A 20,483-nucleotide genomic window follows, 5' to 3' on the forward strand; every position below is an offset into this window, starting at 1 on the left:
TGTCTCGGAGAGGACTTTTTTTTTTTTTTGACACAATTGCATACTAATTTGATCAAAATAGTCTGAAAACTTACTGGCATTCAACATTAAAACTTAACTATGTTTCAATGATATGGAGCCAAATATTTGTTTTATGGTATAAAGAATGATTTAAGTGCATCCCTTCTGGAGCTACCTGTGGTCAAAAAAGCACTTTTTCTAAATGACACGAGTAATTTTGCTAAATATGACACATATTGCCATACATTCACCAAAAATAACGTTATCACCAAATTTTTTTTTTTTTGCATGGTAAATAGAGCGATCACAGGACTACAATAAACAACCAAGTTTATTTAGTCAAGCCTTTTGATATTGAAGATAATAAGTGTTAAATGTGATTTTTAGCTTGCATACCCTGATTGTAAAACAACCCATAACTGTTTCTCCAGATTTGTACGTCCATTTGAGTTGAACCTTGCTATACTGCATCTCTATGCTGATCTGGAAGTAGATGTTTGAAGAAGAAACTTTGAGAAAGCTCTTCCTTGGCTGATCAGCCAATCAGTTTTCAGGAGGCTGAAAGTATGGTCCCCTTAAGGACCCCCAATTAATTGATAGTCTCACTCAGGCCTCTGGGAGGTGCAATTAATGTTTTTGAACATAAGCATATCTTTTACCAACTAAGGGGTACAGTGAAACATTTTTCCCCATGCTTTCTCTCTTTACCCCCCAAAATTTGCATTTTGGACCCTTTAGCTCCACCCACTCACATTTTTGATAATTTGCTTAATATGCAAAACCTTTTGAGAACTTGTCCTAAGATTTTTGTCCGAGCTTCACAATTTTGTCAAACTACTGAGGAGAATGTGAAACTCAAAAATGATCAGAAACATGTTGACATTTGTTCACATTATGGCCACCACATGTCAATCAGTTCTAATGAGGCGGAGCCTAATTTAGTTACAGTTTTATCATTGACCTTTATCCACAAAATGTTGGTGTTACTGTATATCCAACTTCTAACGCCGCTAAATGAAATGACACATCCACTAGCAAGGGTGTGATGATCAAGTGATTTTACCTTTTGGTTTTTATTTTTACACCTGTAGGGAATGGAGTCAAACGTCAGCCAAACCTTTCTGCAAAATTCCTGAGCACTCCTGTATCTTTTTGCCATATGGTTTAATTACTCTTGACTGATGTACTTTCTACTTTCTGTAATTATCTTAAAGCTTTTACAAACTAAAACTAGCATGAAACACGAAATATAGCAAGTAGAAAGTTTGCTGACACAAACACGTGTTAATTCTAAACTTGTCTATTATATGCCTAATGTTACATTCAACCTTGCGTTAGTTTGTCCCTTTTCCCCTTCCATATTTCTGGTATGAGACAAAAGAATTAATTTGTCCCTTTTCTCCATCCGTACTGAAGTCGGAAACACAAAGCACTTTATAAGCAGTTAAAATGAGCTCTCAAAACTCAAAGTATTCACAGAGTTGTGCAGATAATGACATGGTTCGTTTCAGGAGACCCACATGGTCATTTTGATGCTTCAAGGTCATAGGCAAAGGTTTTCAATTTATGCACATTTGAAACTTTGTATGTTAAAAAAGCCCTCTGTAATTTTCTTCTGGTCCCAAGAAGTATTGTTAATAAGTAGTAATTAAAATAAGTTGGCGCAAATCGCGGCGAATTTCTGCTAGGCGATTTTCGTGACCACTCGGCGTGTGACGTCATTCATGGCAAACAAACCGCTTGAGTTGAGTCCACTTCAATTTATTTGCGTTGCCGTTCGGGAATTTCCAAAGAAAAACCATGCCTTATTGGTGTGCAGTGAACTGTAACAACGGGACTGGTTCAGGAAGAAGTTTTTACCTTTTTTCGAGAGAGGAGAAGAGGCGGAGAGAGTGGGTTGTGCACGTGAAGCGAGAGGGTTGGCAGCCGGGTAAATATGCCACTCTGTGCTCCGATCACTTTTTGAAGAATCCCCATCTGTTGGAGGGTTTAGGGGTCAGTGTCGGACAGAGAAGGCTCAAACCTGACGCTGTTCCGACAAAATTCGAACACAAAATCAAGCAGTCAAAGAAGAAACGGAGCAGCAACGCTCAAGCAAAAAGGAGAAGATTGGAGGTAAACATTTTTACCTTTGCTTGCAATTGACAAGTCAAGAATCCTGAGGGATCCTGTACAGTCATTGTGGAAATGAGACAAAAGGGATATTTCCTCGCTCAGAGTAGGCTATAAATAGTATAATGCTTGTATTACTATTAGCAATATATTATATTAGCAATATAAACGAATCCATGTTATATTATAGGGATTGTGTGTGTGCCTGTGTGGTTTAATTATTCTTCAAAAGGGCTCTTATTTAGTACTATGAAGAAAGTAGGAATTTATCATAACTACCAGGATAAATCGTTTGGGCACGAGTCTTGTTGAGGTCCGGGGTCACCGCGATCAGAGTCAGCCGAGTCGCTGTCCGATTCCGAAGCTGCACGGTCAAACCAGTGAGCCACATTCACTGATTGCTTCCCAACGGCCATAGGTTCATACATGTATGGTTTCACCTCTCGATATTCAATTTGAAGAGTTCCTACTTCAAAATCGCTATCGCTTTCAGACATTTTACACAACCGAAGTCCGTACACGTGTGCTCGGTTCGCAAGTAAACACAGAGCTGCTCCCGGTCTGTTTGCCTTGAATGACGTCACTATGACGGTCCCCTGGCGGTAAAAGTGCACGTAAGTGAGATGTAAACAAACCTTCGGAACTTGCGCAAACCAGTATATTTTAACCGTTTTATTCAATTTTGGGGTGCAAATTAGACACCAGGAAGATTGAATTTGCTTTTTGGGTCGTTCTTCTAGAAAACAAAGTTGATATTCTACGTTCCACCTGCGACCCTTCCCTATGACCTTTTAATATGTCATTTAACCTGAAATTTGCCTATTTTTGATCCAGTAAATATGACGTGTGAAATCGATTCGAAGACAGTTAGGCACATTTATATGCTCTGTGATCTAGCCTAGTTAAAAACCCTTCAAAGCGCTGAAAATATTCACCAAGTCGCTGAGCGAATAATGTTTGGATCAGGGCTACATGTCTGATCAATCTGATGCCAAAATATGTAGTTTGTGCAGGAATGTTCGACCTAAGAAGACGGTAAAAGCAGTCAATAAATGGAAAGTCTTTTTTTTTTTTTTTAACAGCTGGCATAAGAAATGCTCAGGACTGGGGAAAAATATGGTTTATTTAAAATATGGAATGGCATGCTTTATTTTAGGAAATTCACACGATTGTTTTGATGCCATAACGTGTAGGTTTAGTGGGATTTTCTTATTTGAAAAACAGGCAATAACTTTTAAATAAACCTTCCCTGCTTCACTTTTTTCTTCGAGAAAGTTGCAACAGTGAAATCCGGAATAAATCAATATTCATGAAAATGCATTATGAATAATATAAATAATATGTAGACAAAACTTAGTTATACCAGAAGTAGAGTTAGCAAGGCTTTAGCCAATATCCTAGCACCTTTATCCTGGACCCAGCTATTACGCACCAACCTGGTCCCAGCCAGGGTCTGGGTCACCGGAGTCCTTCCCACAGTTCAGCGTGCATTTCTGTGTTGATAGTGAACTCTACAAACTGTTTGTTTGAAAATGTTCCAGCACAAAAGCCTTTTAGCATGCTGTTTAGCACGGTAGCCATTAGCATGCTAGCAGCTGCTTGCTACCTGGATAGCAAGTGAGCCATTTTGCTTTTTCAAGCTACCTCATCTTGAATCACAACTAACAAAATATCTGCTGAAAAATAGGCTTTAATAGATCCACAGCGGGGCTCATAACTCATGATCCAGGTAAATTTCCACCGGCCATAGCAACTGAGAAGCATGAAGAAATGCCATCAGCTATCAAGTCATTAGTTTTCTTTTGTTACAGACATGTAAAAGTTTTTTCCTTTACCTGACATGTTTCGACGGTGTAACTTCCGTCTTCATCAGAGGGTCACCCGGATGTTGGTGTGTGACGTGCTTTTGTAATCAGCTGATGTTACAGAGGTGTGACCATACCAGCAACATAAAATTTATGCATGAAGAGGAAACAGAAAAATTAATAGCATTTTTGGACATAAAAATTCACCATATAGATGACGGAGACATCAAAATAACAATCTACAGAAAAACGACGCATACTGATCAATATCTGCTCTGGACGTCTGAACACCCCATCGCACGCAAACTGTCAGTTGTCAGAACACTACGAACGTGCAGCAATCATAACCGATCCCACAGAACGCGCAACAGAAGAACACCACATATGGCAAGCTTTGATCGCATGTCAATATCCACCATGGGCCATACACAGAGGCGCACAACAAGTGAAAACAAAAGAAAAGACACAGATGAAAAAAGGAAGAAAACAGACAACCCGAAAACAAGAAAGCAAAGCAGTAGTGACTCTACCGTATGTCAGAGGAGTTACAGAACGAATCCAAAGAGCCGTTAAAAAACACAATATACAAACACCCGTGAAACCATATACCAAACTACGACAGCTACTAGTTCACCCTAAGGACACAATCGACCAACACAATAAATGCAATGTCATATATGAAATACCATGCCAGTCATGCAATAAAACCTACATTGGGGAGACAGGAAAGAGTTTTAGCATACGAAAAAAGGAACATAAAAAGGAATGTGAAAAAGAAACAGAACAGAGACAAATGAGCAAAAAAAGATAAAGCCACGCAAGAGAACCTCAAATCAGCAATAACAGACCACTGCAGAAGGGAAAATCATATAATGGATTAGGACAATGCTCAAATCATACAACAAGAGAACAACAGATACCACCGTTGGATTAAAGGAACAGTCCACCGTACTTCCATAATGAAATATGCTCTTATCTGAATTGAGACGAGCTGCTCCGTACCTGTCCGAGCTTTGCGCGACCTCCCAGTCAGTCAGACGCGCTGTCACTCCTGTTAGCAATGTAGCTAGGCTCAGTATGGCCAATGGTATTTTTTGGGGCTGTAGTTAGATGCGACCAAACTCTTCCGCGTTTTTCCTGTTTACATAGGTTTATATGACCAGTGATATGAAACAAGTTCAGTTACACAAATTGAAACGTAGCGATTTTCTATGCTATGGAAAGTCCACACTATAATGACAGGCGTACTAACACCTTCTGCGCGCTTCGGCAGCACATTGATACGGAGCTCAGATAATTAATTACATGCTTGAAACATTCAGATTTTTCTGTTCCATTCAGAATTTTTTTTTTTTGCAGTTTGTTGGAAATATCTACCACATATTATTACAATATCAGTAGATATTTTGTTTTTAGATGCAAATTTAAAATCTCAATAAAAAAAAAATCACTTGTTTGAAAATATTGAAGCTTCACCAATCTGAATTTAATTGCAACAAATTAGAGCATTGTTTGAAATATTGGTAAACTACAAAACTAGAAATTATTACAAACAACGACGAATGATTAGCAAAATGTGATCTATGAAAATACTTAGTGGGTAGAAAGTGGAACAAAATGATTTTCTGACGCAGGTTAAACATTCAGTTCATTTGTTTACAAACATTAGAATTACTTCATTTACGTAAGCACCGACATCCATATATTTATATAAAATATAAAATATATTTTGTACTAAATATAAGTCTGTGTAAAACAAATTTTAAATAAGAACTGTTTTGTTAACTTAATACCACATACCAATTTAAAAAAAATAATTAATTTATTTATTTAAATAATCATCTAGATATCGATAATTGTGGAACGGTTGATAATTCTGGACAAAGGTGTCGATAATTGTGGAACGGTGTCATGTGATCTGATACGCTAAGTCATTGGGAATCAACTCCTTTATTTCCAGTGGAAGTTTGAGTAACTTTTCATGCACAATTTACGGATTGAAAGGCTTTTCTACTTTTACAACGGCCAAAAGATCGTTAAGGTGTCGATAATTGTAGCTGCCGCTCTAGCATTGAAAAAAATAAGTTAATTAACTGAAATAAAAATAATGCGTTTTCCAAAAAGAAAGAAAGCTAAATAAAAACTACATGAGCAATGCAACACAAACTAAAATGAAATAGAATTGCAGGTAAAATTACCATAACTTTGATTTTCGTTTTTTTTCCCCCCCTTGAGACAGTAATGAACCAGTTGGCAGTAATGCTGGCTGCCGTAAAACTTCAATGATGCTTACTGTGTAGAATCTGAAAAACCAAAACTAATGAAATAAAAACTAAAGCTATTCAGTTCTTCACAATAAAACTATATATGCAGTAACCAACTAAAACTAAGCTGGGGAAAAAACTGAAGGACTAAAGAAAAATAAAAACTCATGAAAATGTAAAAACTGTAATAACTCTGGCAAACATCTATTTTAACCTTTATTTTACAAACTCAAATTTACAATCATTTGCATAATATGCAAAACCTACTTTTGCAAACCGGCCCTTGGATTTTTGGCCAATCTTCACAAAATTGATATTGCTGCCACATGGCAATCAGTTCTAAGTGGGTGAAGTTGGTTTACTCTAACAGCTGTAACTCATGAATGTTTGCATGGATGCACACAAAATTTGAGGCATAGACAAAGTTTGGGGTACAGTGAATGTCAGATAATTCCCCCCCCCCCAGGAGCCATAAGTACAAATGAGATTAAATGTTGAATCTGTGTTCTATTCTGTACGTGGATTGTTGATGACGGAGTTTGACAGGGTTAACATTGAGCCATAATCATAAAAATTGAATGATTGGTTCAGGTAATGACACACTAGTAACCAATGCAATTTCACTTAAATTGGCCACTAGGGGGGTGCTATTCATATTGTGCACAGAAAAAGAAGCATATCTCTTGGAAAATAAGGCATGGAAAGAAATTTCTTCTCCCCCCCCCCCCCCCCCCCCCCCAGCTCGATTCTGTTGCTAAAACTATTGCATAATGGTTTCCTTAGCCATACCCACTGAAATTTATGATAATTTGCCTAATTGGCAAGACCTACATTTGCCACTATTCACATTCATAACAGGAATCTTGGTCAGCTCCGTCTCATCTTGTGGTAGAGAAACGTGAGGCAGCTTTAACTTTTGATCTCCACAAGACCTGATCCTTGGCAGTAATCTGCACTTCCCTCTCATCCAGCATGAGATCATTGCTTCAAAGTTTGGCAACATGTTGCAAGTAGTTTGATTTCTGTCTTCCTCTGCTTCGATGACCATGAGATGGAACATACAGATAGTACTGTTAGATGAGATCACTTTCATTCCTCCTGATTGAGTGACCAACAAAAGACAGCTGCCGATGAATGAATGAATTACTGTCTCTATCAGGGGTCTCGTTCCTGTCTGCTCGTATATATAGTTGTTGGTGATGTGATCTTTTTTGCTGATATTCAGAATTATTCGAAGATATTGGGTTTGGAAGACACTGATCATCTTCTCAAAGGACTCACTGATTATATATGATTCTGTATTGTATAAGAGGACACTAAACAGAAGTGTTAAAGAGCTTTACTTTGAGGCTGATGTGAGCTTTGGCTTGCCAGATGTGTTTGAGCTTCCAAAAGGCTGACCCTACGGTGCTTAAAATCATGGAGAGTATCGTTCACAAAAGCACCAAGATATTGGAAATCATCCACTACTTCTGGATTGTTTCCCTCTAGCTTGATGGTAGGTTGGCCAATGGATTTTGCCCAGACTTTTGTTTTCTCCGTGTTGATAAGTCCAACTTCTTTGGCTGTAGAGGACAACGCATCAAGTTGTTTTCCGCCAAGATTTTTCCGCCGTTTTGAGTTTTTTGGAAAACAGCACAGAATGGATTGACATGAACTTTGAAAATACCCAATGGGATGGCGCTCCCAGGGTCTCCAAAAACTTTCACATCATTTGAACACTAGGGGGCACTAAAACATGAAAACATTTGTTTTTACTAATTACTTGGCGGTGCAGTGGTTAGCTGGTTAGTAGTTTTATGTGGAGTTTGCATGTTCTCCCTGTCTTTATGTGTGTTTCCTCTGGATGCTCCAGTTTCCTAGTCTGGCTAACGCAACTTCAAAGCTCTGCAAGCATTTGGTCTGGCAAAGATATTAAGCCCAACCGTTTCCCAAAGTGCGTGGTTGACCCGCCTCCCTGAAATGCCTCAGTTTGCTACTGGTCGAAGCCAGAAAAGGCTGTGACGAAGCTTAAACCAATCACGTCAGTCTTTCCTCTGACGTATGTGACGCGACGGGGCTAACTGGTAGATTAAACTCTTACCGAAGCCAGTCGGGAGCAAGGCGAAAACGTCCTTCCTTTCAATAAATACCTCCAGGGCTGCTCTTTGCTCCGTTTTCAATGAGAACTTGCTCCATGTTCGTAATGTTTCTAGTGAATGAAGTGCTTCCGGCATACACTGTGTGCACAATTATTAGGCAAGTTGTATTCCTGATGATTAATTTTATCGTTGAACAAATACAGTGCTCTGTCAATCCAAATTGTTAATAAACCTAAAACCAGAATGATTAACAAAGGAAAGGGGAGTTTAGGCCTTCTCAGGGGAATATACAAGTGTGCAGAATTATTAGGCAACATTTAGTGTGCAGAATTATTATGCAACTAAATGAAAAGCTTAAAGTTTCCCATCTCACTTGTTTATTTTAATTTTCAGTGTAACAAATAAACAACTCAGAATTAACAAATAAACACTTCTAGCATTTCAAAAATATTCAGTGACCAATATAGCCACCCTTCTTTTCAGTAACTGCCATGAGCCTTCCATCCAGTCTGTTAGTTTTTTTTATTTGTTGACGATCAACTTTTTGTGCAGGAGCAACCACGGCCTCCCAAATGCTATTCAGAGTGGTGTATTGTCTTCCCTCGCTGTAAATCTCATGCTTAAGAAGGGGCCACAAGTACTCAATAGGGTTTAAGTCAGGTGAGGAAGGGGGCCATGTCATTACTTTGTCATCTTTAAGGCCTTTGCGGGCTCGCCAAGCAGTGGAGTACTAGGGTGCATGTGATGGTGCATTGTTCTGCATAACAATCATGGCCTTCTTGAATGATGCAGACTTCTTCCCATACCATTGCTTGAAGAATGTATCTTTTAGAAACTGGCAGTAGGTTTGGGAGTTGATGTTAAGTCCATCTTCAACCTGAAATGGTCAAACTAGCTCATCCTTAATAATAGCAGCCCATGCCATTACCCCTCCACCACCTTGCTGGTGTCTGAGTCAAAGTGCCCTGTGTCCATTAGTTATCCAGCTATGGGCCCATCCATCTGGTCTATCCAGAGTCACTCTCATTTCATCCGTCCATAAAACCTTTGGAAAATCTGTCTTCAGATATTTCTTGGCCCAATCTTGACATTTCAACTTGTGAGTCTTGTTTAGTGGTGGTCGTGTTTCAGCCTTCCTTACCTTGGCCATGTCTCTGAGCACCGAACACATTGTCCTTCTGGACACTCCAGGTCGGTTGCAGTTCTAGAATATTGTGGCACTGGAGGATAATGGGTTCCTGGTAGCTTCATGTTTAATCCTTCTCAAGTCTTTTGCGGTTAATTTGTGTCTTTTCTTCTCCACACGTTTTTTGCGACCCTGTTGACTATTTGCAACAAAACGTTTGATTGTTCTGTGCTCACATTTCTATAGCTTAGCTATTTCAAGAGTGCTGCATCCCTCTGATAGGCATTTTACAATTTTTGTCTTTTCAGTGTCTGTTAAATCTCTTTTTTTGGCCCATTTCGCCTGAGATAAAGAAGCTGCCTAATAATTATGCACACCTTAATATAGGGTATTAATGACTTTAGGTCACACCCTCCCTCATTACACAAATAAATACCACCTGAGAATGCTTAAATCCAATTAGCATTCAAGTGTATCTAGCTTGCGGTTGGAAAACATGCATAGAAATAATGGTAGGGTCAGAGTACTCACTTGCCTAATAATTGTGCACACAGTGTAGATTCTGTAAACAATCTATGGCTTCCGGTCGCAGTTCTACTACGTCAGTGCCTTGAACACGCCTCTACCCAGGGCCGTTGGAGATGTTCAAAGTTGATTGGCTCCCGATTTTTCGGGAGCTTGGAAGAGCTGTAGATAGCTTGCCTTGCCAGACTAAGCTCGCAACAGGCCCTCGTGTTGCGTCACACTTAAGACGGGTGGGCCCAGGCTACCAGTTTCCTCCCACAGCTCAAAGACATGCAGATTTGGTAAAATACCCAGCCACCGGGGTTGCACAAGCTAGTGCATACTTGGTGTCAGTCCCAGACCTGGACAGATTGGGGAGGGTTGGGTCAGGAAGGGCATCCAGTGTAAAACCTATGCCAAATCAAATATGTGGAACAGATCTGCTGTGGTGACCCTGAACGGGAGCAGCCAAAAGAAGAATGCAACTGAAATTGTATATCAGGCAAGAATAAGACATTTCACTTGCAAAACTACAGCAGCTGGTCTCCTCCAGCTCCTCCATATGTGTTGTTTGAAGTAGAGGTGATGCAACACTGTGGTAAATGTGCCCCTTTAATTGCTGCTTTCAGCTATATTTTTTTAATAGCCTTGTATTTATAGTAAGTCATATAAGACAGTTAAAGTCAAAATTAATCTCGTTTGACAGTGTGGACTCTCATGGTGGTTATCCGTCTAAAAGGGTTGATTTATACATATACCATATCTGTGTGTGTGAAATATACTGTGTGTATGTATGTGCGTGTGTATATATCTCAATCCATCAGAGATGTCCATGAGTGCCAGTGACGGCGGTTTTCTCTGCCTACACAGACGGTCTGCGCTGGCTACTCGATCCCAGGAAAAAGACAAACAAACTTGCCTTTCAATGTTCAAGCAATTTATGTTGCCTCCACTGCCCATAATTTGCTGCAAATCCAATTATTTCACCACGAAATTGTTTTCACTTCTGGAAGTGGCGCCATATTCATTGATCGATTCTCATGCTCTGATTGGCTGAGCCGGACCACGCGACTATGCCGTAGCATATGTAGTTATGTTACAGAGCCAGGCAGCAGACTATAGCGGGTAACTGAGAAAGCCAAGCGTGCACACATTTGGAGGGAAATTTCATACGTATTTTGCAAGTATTTTTCAGGGAAATGGTCAGTAATTTATTAGTGGAGAATGCACCAGAAGGCATGTAAATTTAAAAATAGCTACTGTCCAGTCGGTGGCAGTAATGCATCTTTTAAGTTGGTTTGCCAGCCACCAAAAACCCTAAAGAAAAAGAACAACAAAATGGCAGAGCGTGTTGCTGAACCAACCGAGAATGAAATAAAAACTCTACCTGGAAACAAAACCCCAAAAATACAAAAAAAAGCAACAAAATATGGAATGAAAGTATTTGATGGTAAGAACGTACCCCCCCCCCCCCCCCCCCCCCCCCAAGAATTATTATCATAATAGCCTTTTTCACAAATTGCTACTGACATTTCACTGGTTTGTTTACATTCAAAGCGGAAATGATTTTATCAGATGTTTTGTATGAAGTTTTTATTTATCGAATTTTCAAAAAATGAAAATGCTCTGTTTCTCAAAATCCAGTGAAGGTGGATAGAATTAAACAGTTATTCTACTCAATCTCATCATGTGTGGCTTTTAGCCAACTCGGCTATCAGCTCATGTGCAACTTTATTTCATGGAATAACTGTTATATATATGCACATGAGTAGTTATTAAATCCAGTCGAGGCAGTCACATGGTGTTCATTTTTTACCAAAAAACAATGAAATATAAAGTGTTTAAAATATGTTAAAATATTGTGGTGTCATTAAGCATTACATATATAATGCAGTAATTAATAATTGAAACTATTTTACATTTTTGGGCAATATTTTTTATTCCAAGTGTGTTTAAGTGAATAAGCGTTCACACGAAAGAATGAGCAAATGACAAACTAAATAGCTAAATAAATGTGTTCCCTGTGCCTGCTCATTTCACTGTTAGTCAAACATATAGTCAGGATTATTTCAACTGTTATCTACAATGCCACGCTGGCAACGTTTTCCCTTATATGTGCACGTGTGCAGAGAGAGAGAGAGATGTTTTAATCTTTGTGTACCTAAAGAGGGTGAATTGACCTTTATCTTTATATCACATAAAACAAAACTTTATTAATCCCGAGGGAAATTCTTGTGCCAGAAGTCGCTTCATAACAGTACAGTATAAAATACAGTATAAGTTAAAATACAACAATACAAGCTGGATGAGGGGGGGGAAATGTATGGAATAAGAACTGTGCAATAAATAAATGCCTAAAAAACAGTGCCTAATTGAAATACTGTAAGTGACATAAGGGGAATGGAAAAAGCAAAAACCAGTGCCTCAATGGTTAGCGTTCTAACAGTAGAAATAAGGTAAGTTATGTAAGAAACTAGCCTAATGGTGAAAGTATATAGTGTGTGTGTGTGTGTGTGTGTGTGACATTCTGATATCCATACATAATTCCATAACATTGAAATATAGTCATAATATTTTTTGTATATTTATTTAACAGTTAAAGGAGAACTAAAGTCATTTTTAAACTTGCTTTATTTCTTAATTAACATATTATTCAATTACATTTTCGGTTTTAGTAACCTTATATCGTGACTCGTATTGACGACTAATTGCAATTAAATATTATACTTATCAGCCTGTTCGGTTTTTAGCCGTGTTGAATTTAGTTCGTTTGGTCCACGGCAGGCGTCGCTTATCCGCGCGATCTTCACGAGACTTGTGCAAGACTTCAAAACGTGAAGTGTCAGCCAGGTGTCGGTGCCGCCATTTTGAAAACTGTTTTCCAAACGAAATATTGCACCAAAACGAGTTTAAATGACGATTACTGCCTACTTTCTTCAAACTTTCCTGTTTGCTCTCAAAACAAACAAAACTTCCAGCTTGATTACGTTAGCATTTGAAAGAAGGCGCGCGCGTCTTTTGACGACGTTGGCAGATGTTGGTCACTTTGATTTCCGCTGTACATTTTACTTCCATCCTACGATGTCTCGCACAGGTCTCAACGAATCTCGTTTACGGCCATCGCTTTGACTGATATATACTCAGCAAAAATAAAAACTTGACACTCATTATTTTTCAAATAGTGTTTAGAAACTTTTCTTGAAAGAGTTCTTGTTGTGATTATGGTTAAATGCATTGTCAAGGGCATTACGTCACACATTCATTCTACTGGTCGGGCCTACGTAGCACGTGCGAGAGCACTGCATGCTAAAATCACGTTTCCACGTGACACAAGTGACATGACCTATTGATACACGTGCAATTGATCTCACGGTAGCAGAGTAGAGTGTCATCTCAGAAAAACAAGGTTTTATGGTTAATTATTCGTTAATTTGCAATGCCACGACTGTCAAACATTCAGCGTGAACGTGCCATTGGCATGCTGAATACGGGAACATCCGTCACTGACGTTGTGAGGGTTATGGGATGCAGTTGACAGACCATCCATAATCTCCAGACACGTCTCCTTCAAACTGGCACCACAGCCGACCGCCCCCGTCCTGGTCGACCACGTGTGACGTCACACGCAGAAGACCGACAGATTGTCTTACGTCATTTGCGTAATCGGTTTGTCACTGCCACATCCACTGGGAATGAATTGTTTGGAGGTCGAGTGACTGCCCAAACCATTCGAAATCGCCTGCGCTCTGCTCTGCATTAAGTTGTGACTCACAGTTTTTGATCATGGACATTGTCGTCGCATTTCCGGTGGAACCGATTCCATGACAAACATGATCTGTATGCTATAGCATCTTTAATGACAAGATAATTGAATACAATCATTATTTCAAACCTATTTTCCAAAATGTTCAAATTATTGACTTTGAAACGAGTGTAAAGTTTTTATTTTTGTTGAGTTTATATTACAGAGTACATTTCAAACACTCAGAACTTGCTATAGCAGTGACAAAATGGCGATCAAAAATACTTTCCTATATTTAATAAAATCAGAAATAGAATTTTGATGATGATGAATTTGCCTTCAGTTCTCCTTTAACTTGATGTACTTGCAAAGTACAAGAAAAATAACTGAACATGGCAGCAGATTCAACACCAGTTTCCCCCGGGGACTGTGAGAGTCCCTCGGAGGCACATGCGCATTCTGTGTGTAGCTTGACGATGGATCTTGGGAGGTAATTAAAGACACTCTTAGCCTTAAGAGGCTTTCGGGAAACCCACCCCTGGATTGTTTACCTGTTTTCACTTGTATTAATAAACGCACTTTCTGCACACTCTGTCTCCCAACCATCTCTGACAGAATACTTTGCACTCCTTGACAAAGAGAATGCACATTCGCCTGTTCAGGAACAAACTAACCTTAATGACACTAAAACAGCCACCGTCAAATAGTGCGGTTGGAGTCTTGTTCTTGAACTTGACTTGAAATTTTTTTTTTTCTAATGACTTGGACTGGACTCGGACTCGAGGTTTGGTGACTCGACTACAACACTGCAACAACCGATGTAGATGATAAAATCCGGGCTTTTGAGATTTCAGTATGTCAAAATACTGCAAAGCAAATGATGAGCCATGGTGATATCACCGATGTAAAGGAAGGTGATTTTCAGCAAAATGTGCTTGTATATTTGTGTCTTTTTGTCCTGCTTTTTTAAACAGTTTTTTATGTTTCAGTTGCTACACATGCCACATGATTTGTGCTTGAAAGTGCTACATACTTCTTGTCTGCAGGACCTTGAGATTGCTGCTGACTTCATCCTGGCCCGTGGAGTGCCTTGCATCCTCCAAACTCTGAAACTAAAAAACTATGTCAAGGTATTGTTTTTTGTCTGTTAATAGTGTCTGCTGGCAGTGATCATGCTCAGATTATTATGAAGGAAGGCTAAACAAATTGAAGTCAGCAATTTTTACCACAAATTTAAAATTCCTGTCTGTCTGCAATAGAACTGCAAGATAATTCATCAAATCAAATTATAATATAAACATTCATTTTTATTTAGAGGTGCAACCTTTTATTTTGGGTTGAAAGGGGGGGAAATGTAGTTAAAAGCTGCTGAACCACCACAATTATGGATATGAAAATTTGTGTGTAAATAAATTGTACATGCATTTACTCTATCATGAGTCTCCGTCCAAGAGACATCCTCATACTAGTTCACTAGGACAGGGACTAAATATTTTTATTGACATCAAAATAAGTCATTAATTTCCACTTCCGCCTTTTAGTTTTTACCTTGATCGTTCATTTCGTGATCCAAGCTGTCTATACACTTGAACTTTTTTTGCAGTTTCATGGGCATCATGAAATACAAATGTGTTATGTCAGGAATGCACTTTGTACATTACAGGTGATCGATATGTGCATGACTGCAAAGAAATTCGGCCTTTTTGGAAAATTTTTGTTCGGTTTGATTTACACTCAGCTTTACTAAATGATGGATAAATGAGGCCCAGTGATTAAACCAACATACATGCATGTGTGCTTTTCCTTCCTCTGCAGGTCCATATCCCAGGCTTGGATGAACTCCAGGTCTTTGTCCCAAGTGGTCTGATGGACCAGCGGCTCACCATCTTGCAGCTACTGAATGCAGCAGCAGGGAAGGAGTGCTCTAAGGAGCCAGACGAGATCCCTGAAGACGAGGCCTATCTTCTCATGAGCAAGCATGGAGCTGGGGACGTGCCTGCTGAGGCCAGCTGGGCCCTGTGGGATGGGACTGTGCTCAAACTGGTACCACAGATGGAGACTGCAGATACCTTGAAGGCAATGAAGGTAAATTAACAGATCAACTGATCTTATGCTGCCTGGAAAGCCTCTTCAAGGTATAATGTGTTTAAATATGAAAACTGCGTTTGCTGTTGGATCATTCAGCATTTATTTCATCCAAAATATTATAACCACCTGCTATATTTCAAATGTTCCCACTTGAAGGTATTGTTTTGCGTTTAATTCGACAAAAATCCATTCAATTGAAATATTTGAAATCCATTTCAACTCTAAACATTACTTTCAGGCATACTCTGTGTCGGGTTAATATGTCTGCTAATAAGATGCTAGTTTTTAAGTCACTTGACTGGTATGTATTTGAGAGTCTCTACAGTTGAAAATGGCACCGTTCTTTTCGAGGGTATTATGTACTATATGGTCAAAAGTATGTGGGCACCTGATCATCACACCAAAATGTGCTTGTTAGACATCCCATTCCAAAGCCATGGTCGTTAATATGTCATTTGTGTCCCCCTTTGCTGCTGTAATTGCCTCCACTCTTCTGGGAAGGATTTCCACCTGCTGGCCGAAAGGCCCAAAGGGGGATTATGTTGTGGCGATTTCCGTCCGTCCGTCCTGGGAAGGGTGCTCACCTTCTGAAATCAAGTCCTCTCGCAATTTTTGGAGGAATTTCATAAAACTTGGCAGGATTTTGTGTTATATATCAGTAATGCACATATTGCAATTTTGTTAAATTCGGTCACATTTTACCAGAGTAACAAAATTTCCCCTTGATTAAATAATTTGTACTTTGACAATTTCATGAGGGTGTATGTTCTTCTGAAATCAACTCCTCTCACAATTTGTGGAGGAATTTCACCAAACTTGGCTTTGTTATATGCAGTGTTGGGCACGTTACTTTCAAAAAGTAATTAGTTATAGTTACTAGTTACTTTTACCAAAAAGTAACTGAGTTAGTAACGGAGTTACTTTGTCATAAAAGTAACTAATTACCAGGGAAAGTAATTATTCCGTTACATTTTGTTCCCCCTCAAAAAAAATCAAATTCAATTAGTGTAATCATAATAAAAGTGAATGTTAAATGTGTTTAATGACTGAAATGGACACTTAACAGAACCAATTAGTAACGTTATCTACACTATATTAATATTTTTGTGGGACAATGTGAGATAAGACATCTATCAAATGTAATATATTTTTGCAGTTATTAAAATTATGTTACTAATTACTGGCCACTGACGAGGACAAACGCTTTGTTCCTCGACATAATGTGCATTGCACGTAAACACTCTTGCCTTTTATTTCAAGTAATGAAAAGTAATGGCTGTATTTCCAGTGTGAAAGCGCAGTGCTGGGCTGACCGCTCGCCATCGCTGGGTCTTCCGATTGAAAGAGCGCGCAGTAGTGCAGTAGGCGTGGCCTACCTACATATGTTGTCCAAATCTACTCTGATTGGCTTACTGTGCCGTTGTCTCGTGTCTCCCCGCCCCACACTAAAGCAGAGTAAAGAAAGGCTGAACGAGCAGCGTGCCAGATGAGAACAGCTTTAATAAAGTAACGCATAGTATTTTATTGTAAGTAACGGGAACGGCGTTATAACGATGTAAAAAGTAATTAGTTAGATTACTCGTTACTAAAAAAAGTAACGCCGTTTATTCTAACGCCGTTATTCCCATCACTGGTTATATGACAGTTGTACACATATTGAAATTTTGTATAATCTGGGTAAATTTTACTAGAGTTATGCCCTTGATTATGAACAAACTTGTACTTTTTGCAATTTCATCAAGGTGTGCAACTTCCCTCACAATTTTTATTATCCCCAGCTGGCCGAAAGGCCTGAAGGGGGATTATGTCGTGGTGATGGCCACCCGTCCATCCCAGAAAGGGTACTCACCTTCTGAAATCAACTCCTCCCACAATTTTTGGAGGAATTTCACAAAACTTGACAGGATTCTTTGTTATATGTCAGTAATGCATGTATTGCAATTTCGTTCAATTCAGTCGCATTTTACCAGAGTTATGGCCTAGTTCCAGCGGGGGATATTGTGCTCTCCGATCACTCTTGTTTTAGAATGATGCTGTCAGAATTTGTGCCCTTTTATGCACAAGAGCATTAGTGAGCTTGTTGCCTGATATCAGACGAGAAAGCATGGCATTCAGTCAGTGTTCATTCCAAAGGTGTTCAGTGGCGTTGAGGAGAGGGCTGTGTGCAGGCCACTTGAGTTCTTCCACGCCAACCTTGGCAAACCATGTTTTTATGGACTTCAAATTTTGCACAGAGACATGGTCATGTCTAGTGAAGACAAATTGAAATGCTACAACATACAAGGATATTCTAAATAATTGTGTGCTACCAACTTTGTGGCAACAGTCTGGGAACAGCCCACATGTGGCTGCGATAGGTGTCCACATACTTTTGGCCATATAGTTTATTTAAAGTGAATTTAATGTCCCTAAACCCCACTTTTTTCCTTGTACAAAGCAACAATCGTTATTTTTGATTAACCATGTGTTTTCGAACCATAGCTGATCCAAAAGGCCGTAAATTAATGGGAAAAACAATTAAATCTGCCGAGACTGAACTGGAAGATTCCGAAGGGGTGCGTGATGTCGCACATGTAACAAAGGTCCAGGTATCAATTTTGTTCCTGTGCGCAGTAGTGGTTAGACCAGTCTCGATACGGAATCATGTTTTGGAGAGAATTCTGATAGTGATTGGAATTCTTATGTCGCATGAAGAGGCAGATGATTATCAAGGACATTCCAGAGTGGTCATCTTTTTGAGCCCCCAAGACGAGAAACTGCCAGTTCACTCAATTCATGACAGTCCTGCTCACCACCGATAGCGCACCACCAGCTAGAGAGAATTAGAAACACAGACTGGTTTGTGGATTTTTATTCTAAGCTGGCCACTGCAAAATATAGGGAAAATATTTACATGTATCTCAGTAAATGCAGAAATATAATATTTAAAATGTACACTTATTCAGTGTAATTACTGAAAGAAAATATGAAGTGGGCGATAACAGGAGAAACGACAAACTGTCAGATCAAATGCCATTTATTAAATAAATGGGTTTCTTTTATGCTCCAGTAACTCCCATGTGGTCGTTCTGGTGGTGATGAACACTTGATGAATCACATTTATTAGTAGTAGGTGACATGAAATCTGCCCACTTCATTTGCACAAATTTCACCCACTGTCACTTTAGATTAGTGTCATTTCTCGGAAATTCGTGAACTGAATGTCCTGTCGTATATGGATTTGAACATCCAAACACAATGCAGTGCTTTCACATCGTTATTTTTGTAAGATTTCAACACAAATATCCAATTTCAGCGAGTAAACAAGCACAAGGTCAGATGAACTGAAATGACCCAGATAACTGGGGTTCCATGCATGACATCATGCAAGATAAGCCCTGGGGCAAGGCTGCCTTTTTCCGCGATCCGGACACTGCGATTTATCGATAGTTTTGTGCTTGATGATAAAATAACAAATAATTAATCCCCCCCCCCCCCCCCCCCCCCCCCCCGCTTTAATTCATTTTGGTCGTTAGTAATGATATCTATTCATTTTAAATAATCACAATAAGGCATTACATACACTTTAATTCAAATTTGGGTGTGTGTCAAAACCTCAATTGAAATAAAACAATCGATTAAAAAGTAAATAAAGGACAATGTTCATGGAGCTATCTTTTCCTTTCCCCTTTTGTGGTTCCCTCAGCTCCCACGCAGTATTTGTTGCCTTTCAAAATGACTAATGTAATCAATTTAAATATGTTTATTATACACAGTACACAATATGAACGCTACTAGGTACCCTCATTGCATATATTTGTCCACAGTCAACCTTACATCTGAATTCAAATGTTTCTCTTATTCTTTAGGTGGAGAACATGTTGCTGATTGTAATGCAGTCTGGCCACCTGGTAGCCCAGCGCAAAGCCTTTCATAATTCTATGGGGGAGCTGTTAACGCTACGACGTGAGCAGACTTCTAGCCAGCCCCTTATTGCCCAAGCACTGGAGCAGCTCAAGGTATTACATTTCTGACATCAAATTAGAATGTGATTGTGCTGAACTGAGCTGTTGAAGTTTAGGTGTGAAACAAAACTTAAAGGAACAGTCCACCGTATTTCCATAATGAAATATGCTCTTATCTGAATTGAGACGAGCTGCTCCGTACCTGTCCAAGCTTTGCGCGACCTCCCAGTCAGTCAGACGCAGTCAGACGCGCTGTCACTCCAGTTAGCAATGTAGCTAGGCTCAGTATGGCCAACGGTATTTTTTGGGGCTGTAGTTAGATGCGACCAAACTCTTCCGCATTTTTCCTGTTTACATAGGTTTATATGACCAGTGATATGAAACAAGTTCAGTTACACAAATTGAAACGTAGCGATTTTCTATGCTATGGAAAGTCCGCACTATAATGACAGGCGTACTAACACCTTCTGCGCGCTTCGGCAGCGCATTGATACGGAGCTCAGATATCAGTGCGCTGCCGAAGCGCGCAGAAGGTGTTAGTACGCCTGTCATTATAGTGCGGACTTTCCATAGCATAGAAAATCGCTACGTTTCAATTTGTGTAACTGAACTTGTTTCATATCACTGGTCATATGAACCTATGTAAACAGGAAAAACGCGGAAGAGTTTGGTCGCATCTAACTACAGCCCCAAAAAATACCGTTGGCCATACTGAGCCTAGCTACATTGCTAACGGGAGTGACAGCGTGTCTGACTGCGTCTGACTGACTGGGAGGTCGCACAAAGCTCGGATAGATACGGAGCAGCTCGTCTCAAT

General features: G+C 39.5%; 1 protein-coding gene across 7 annotated transcripts in view; it reads left to right on the forward strand.

The window, feature by feature from the left end:
* Window positions 1-20,483, forward strand: part of map3k4 (mitogen-activated protein kinase kinase kinase 4) — a 216,237-nt gene that overhangs the window by 150,305 nt on the left and 45,449 nt on the right. For all 7 annotated transcript variants that reach the window (XM_060916493.1, XM_060916494.1, XM_060916495.1 and 4 more), the window contains 3 exons: window positions 14,681-14,764; window positions 15,450-15,719; window positions 19,571-19,720. In XM_060916493.1, coding sequence (XP_060772476.1) covers window positions 14,681-14,764; window positions 15,450-15,719; window positions 19,571-19,720 — 504 coding nt within the window. The remainder of the gene's footprint in view (window positions 1-14,680; window positions 14,765-15,449; window positions 15,720-19,570; window positions 19,721-20,483) is intronic.

Source organism: Neoarius graeffei, chromosome 3 (genome assembly GCF_027579695.1).
Source record: "Neoarius graeffei isolate fNeoGra1 chromosome 3, fNeoGra1.pri, whole genome shotgun sequence".
Classification (NCBI taxonomy): Eukaryota; Metazoa; Chordata; class Actinopteri; order Siluriformes; family Ariidae; genus Neoarius; species Neoarius graeffei.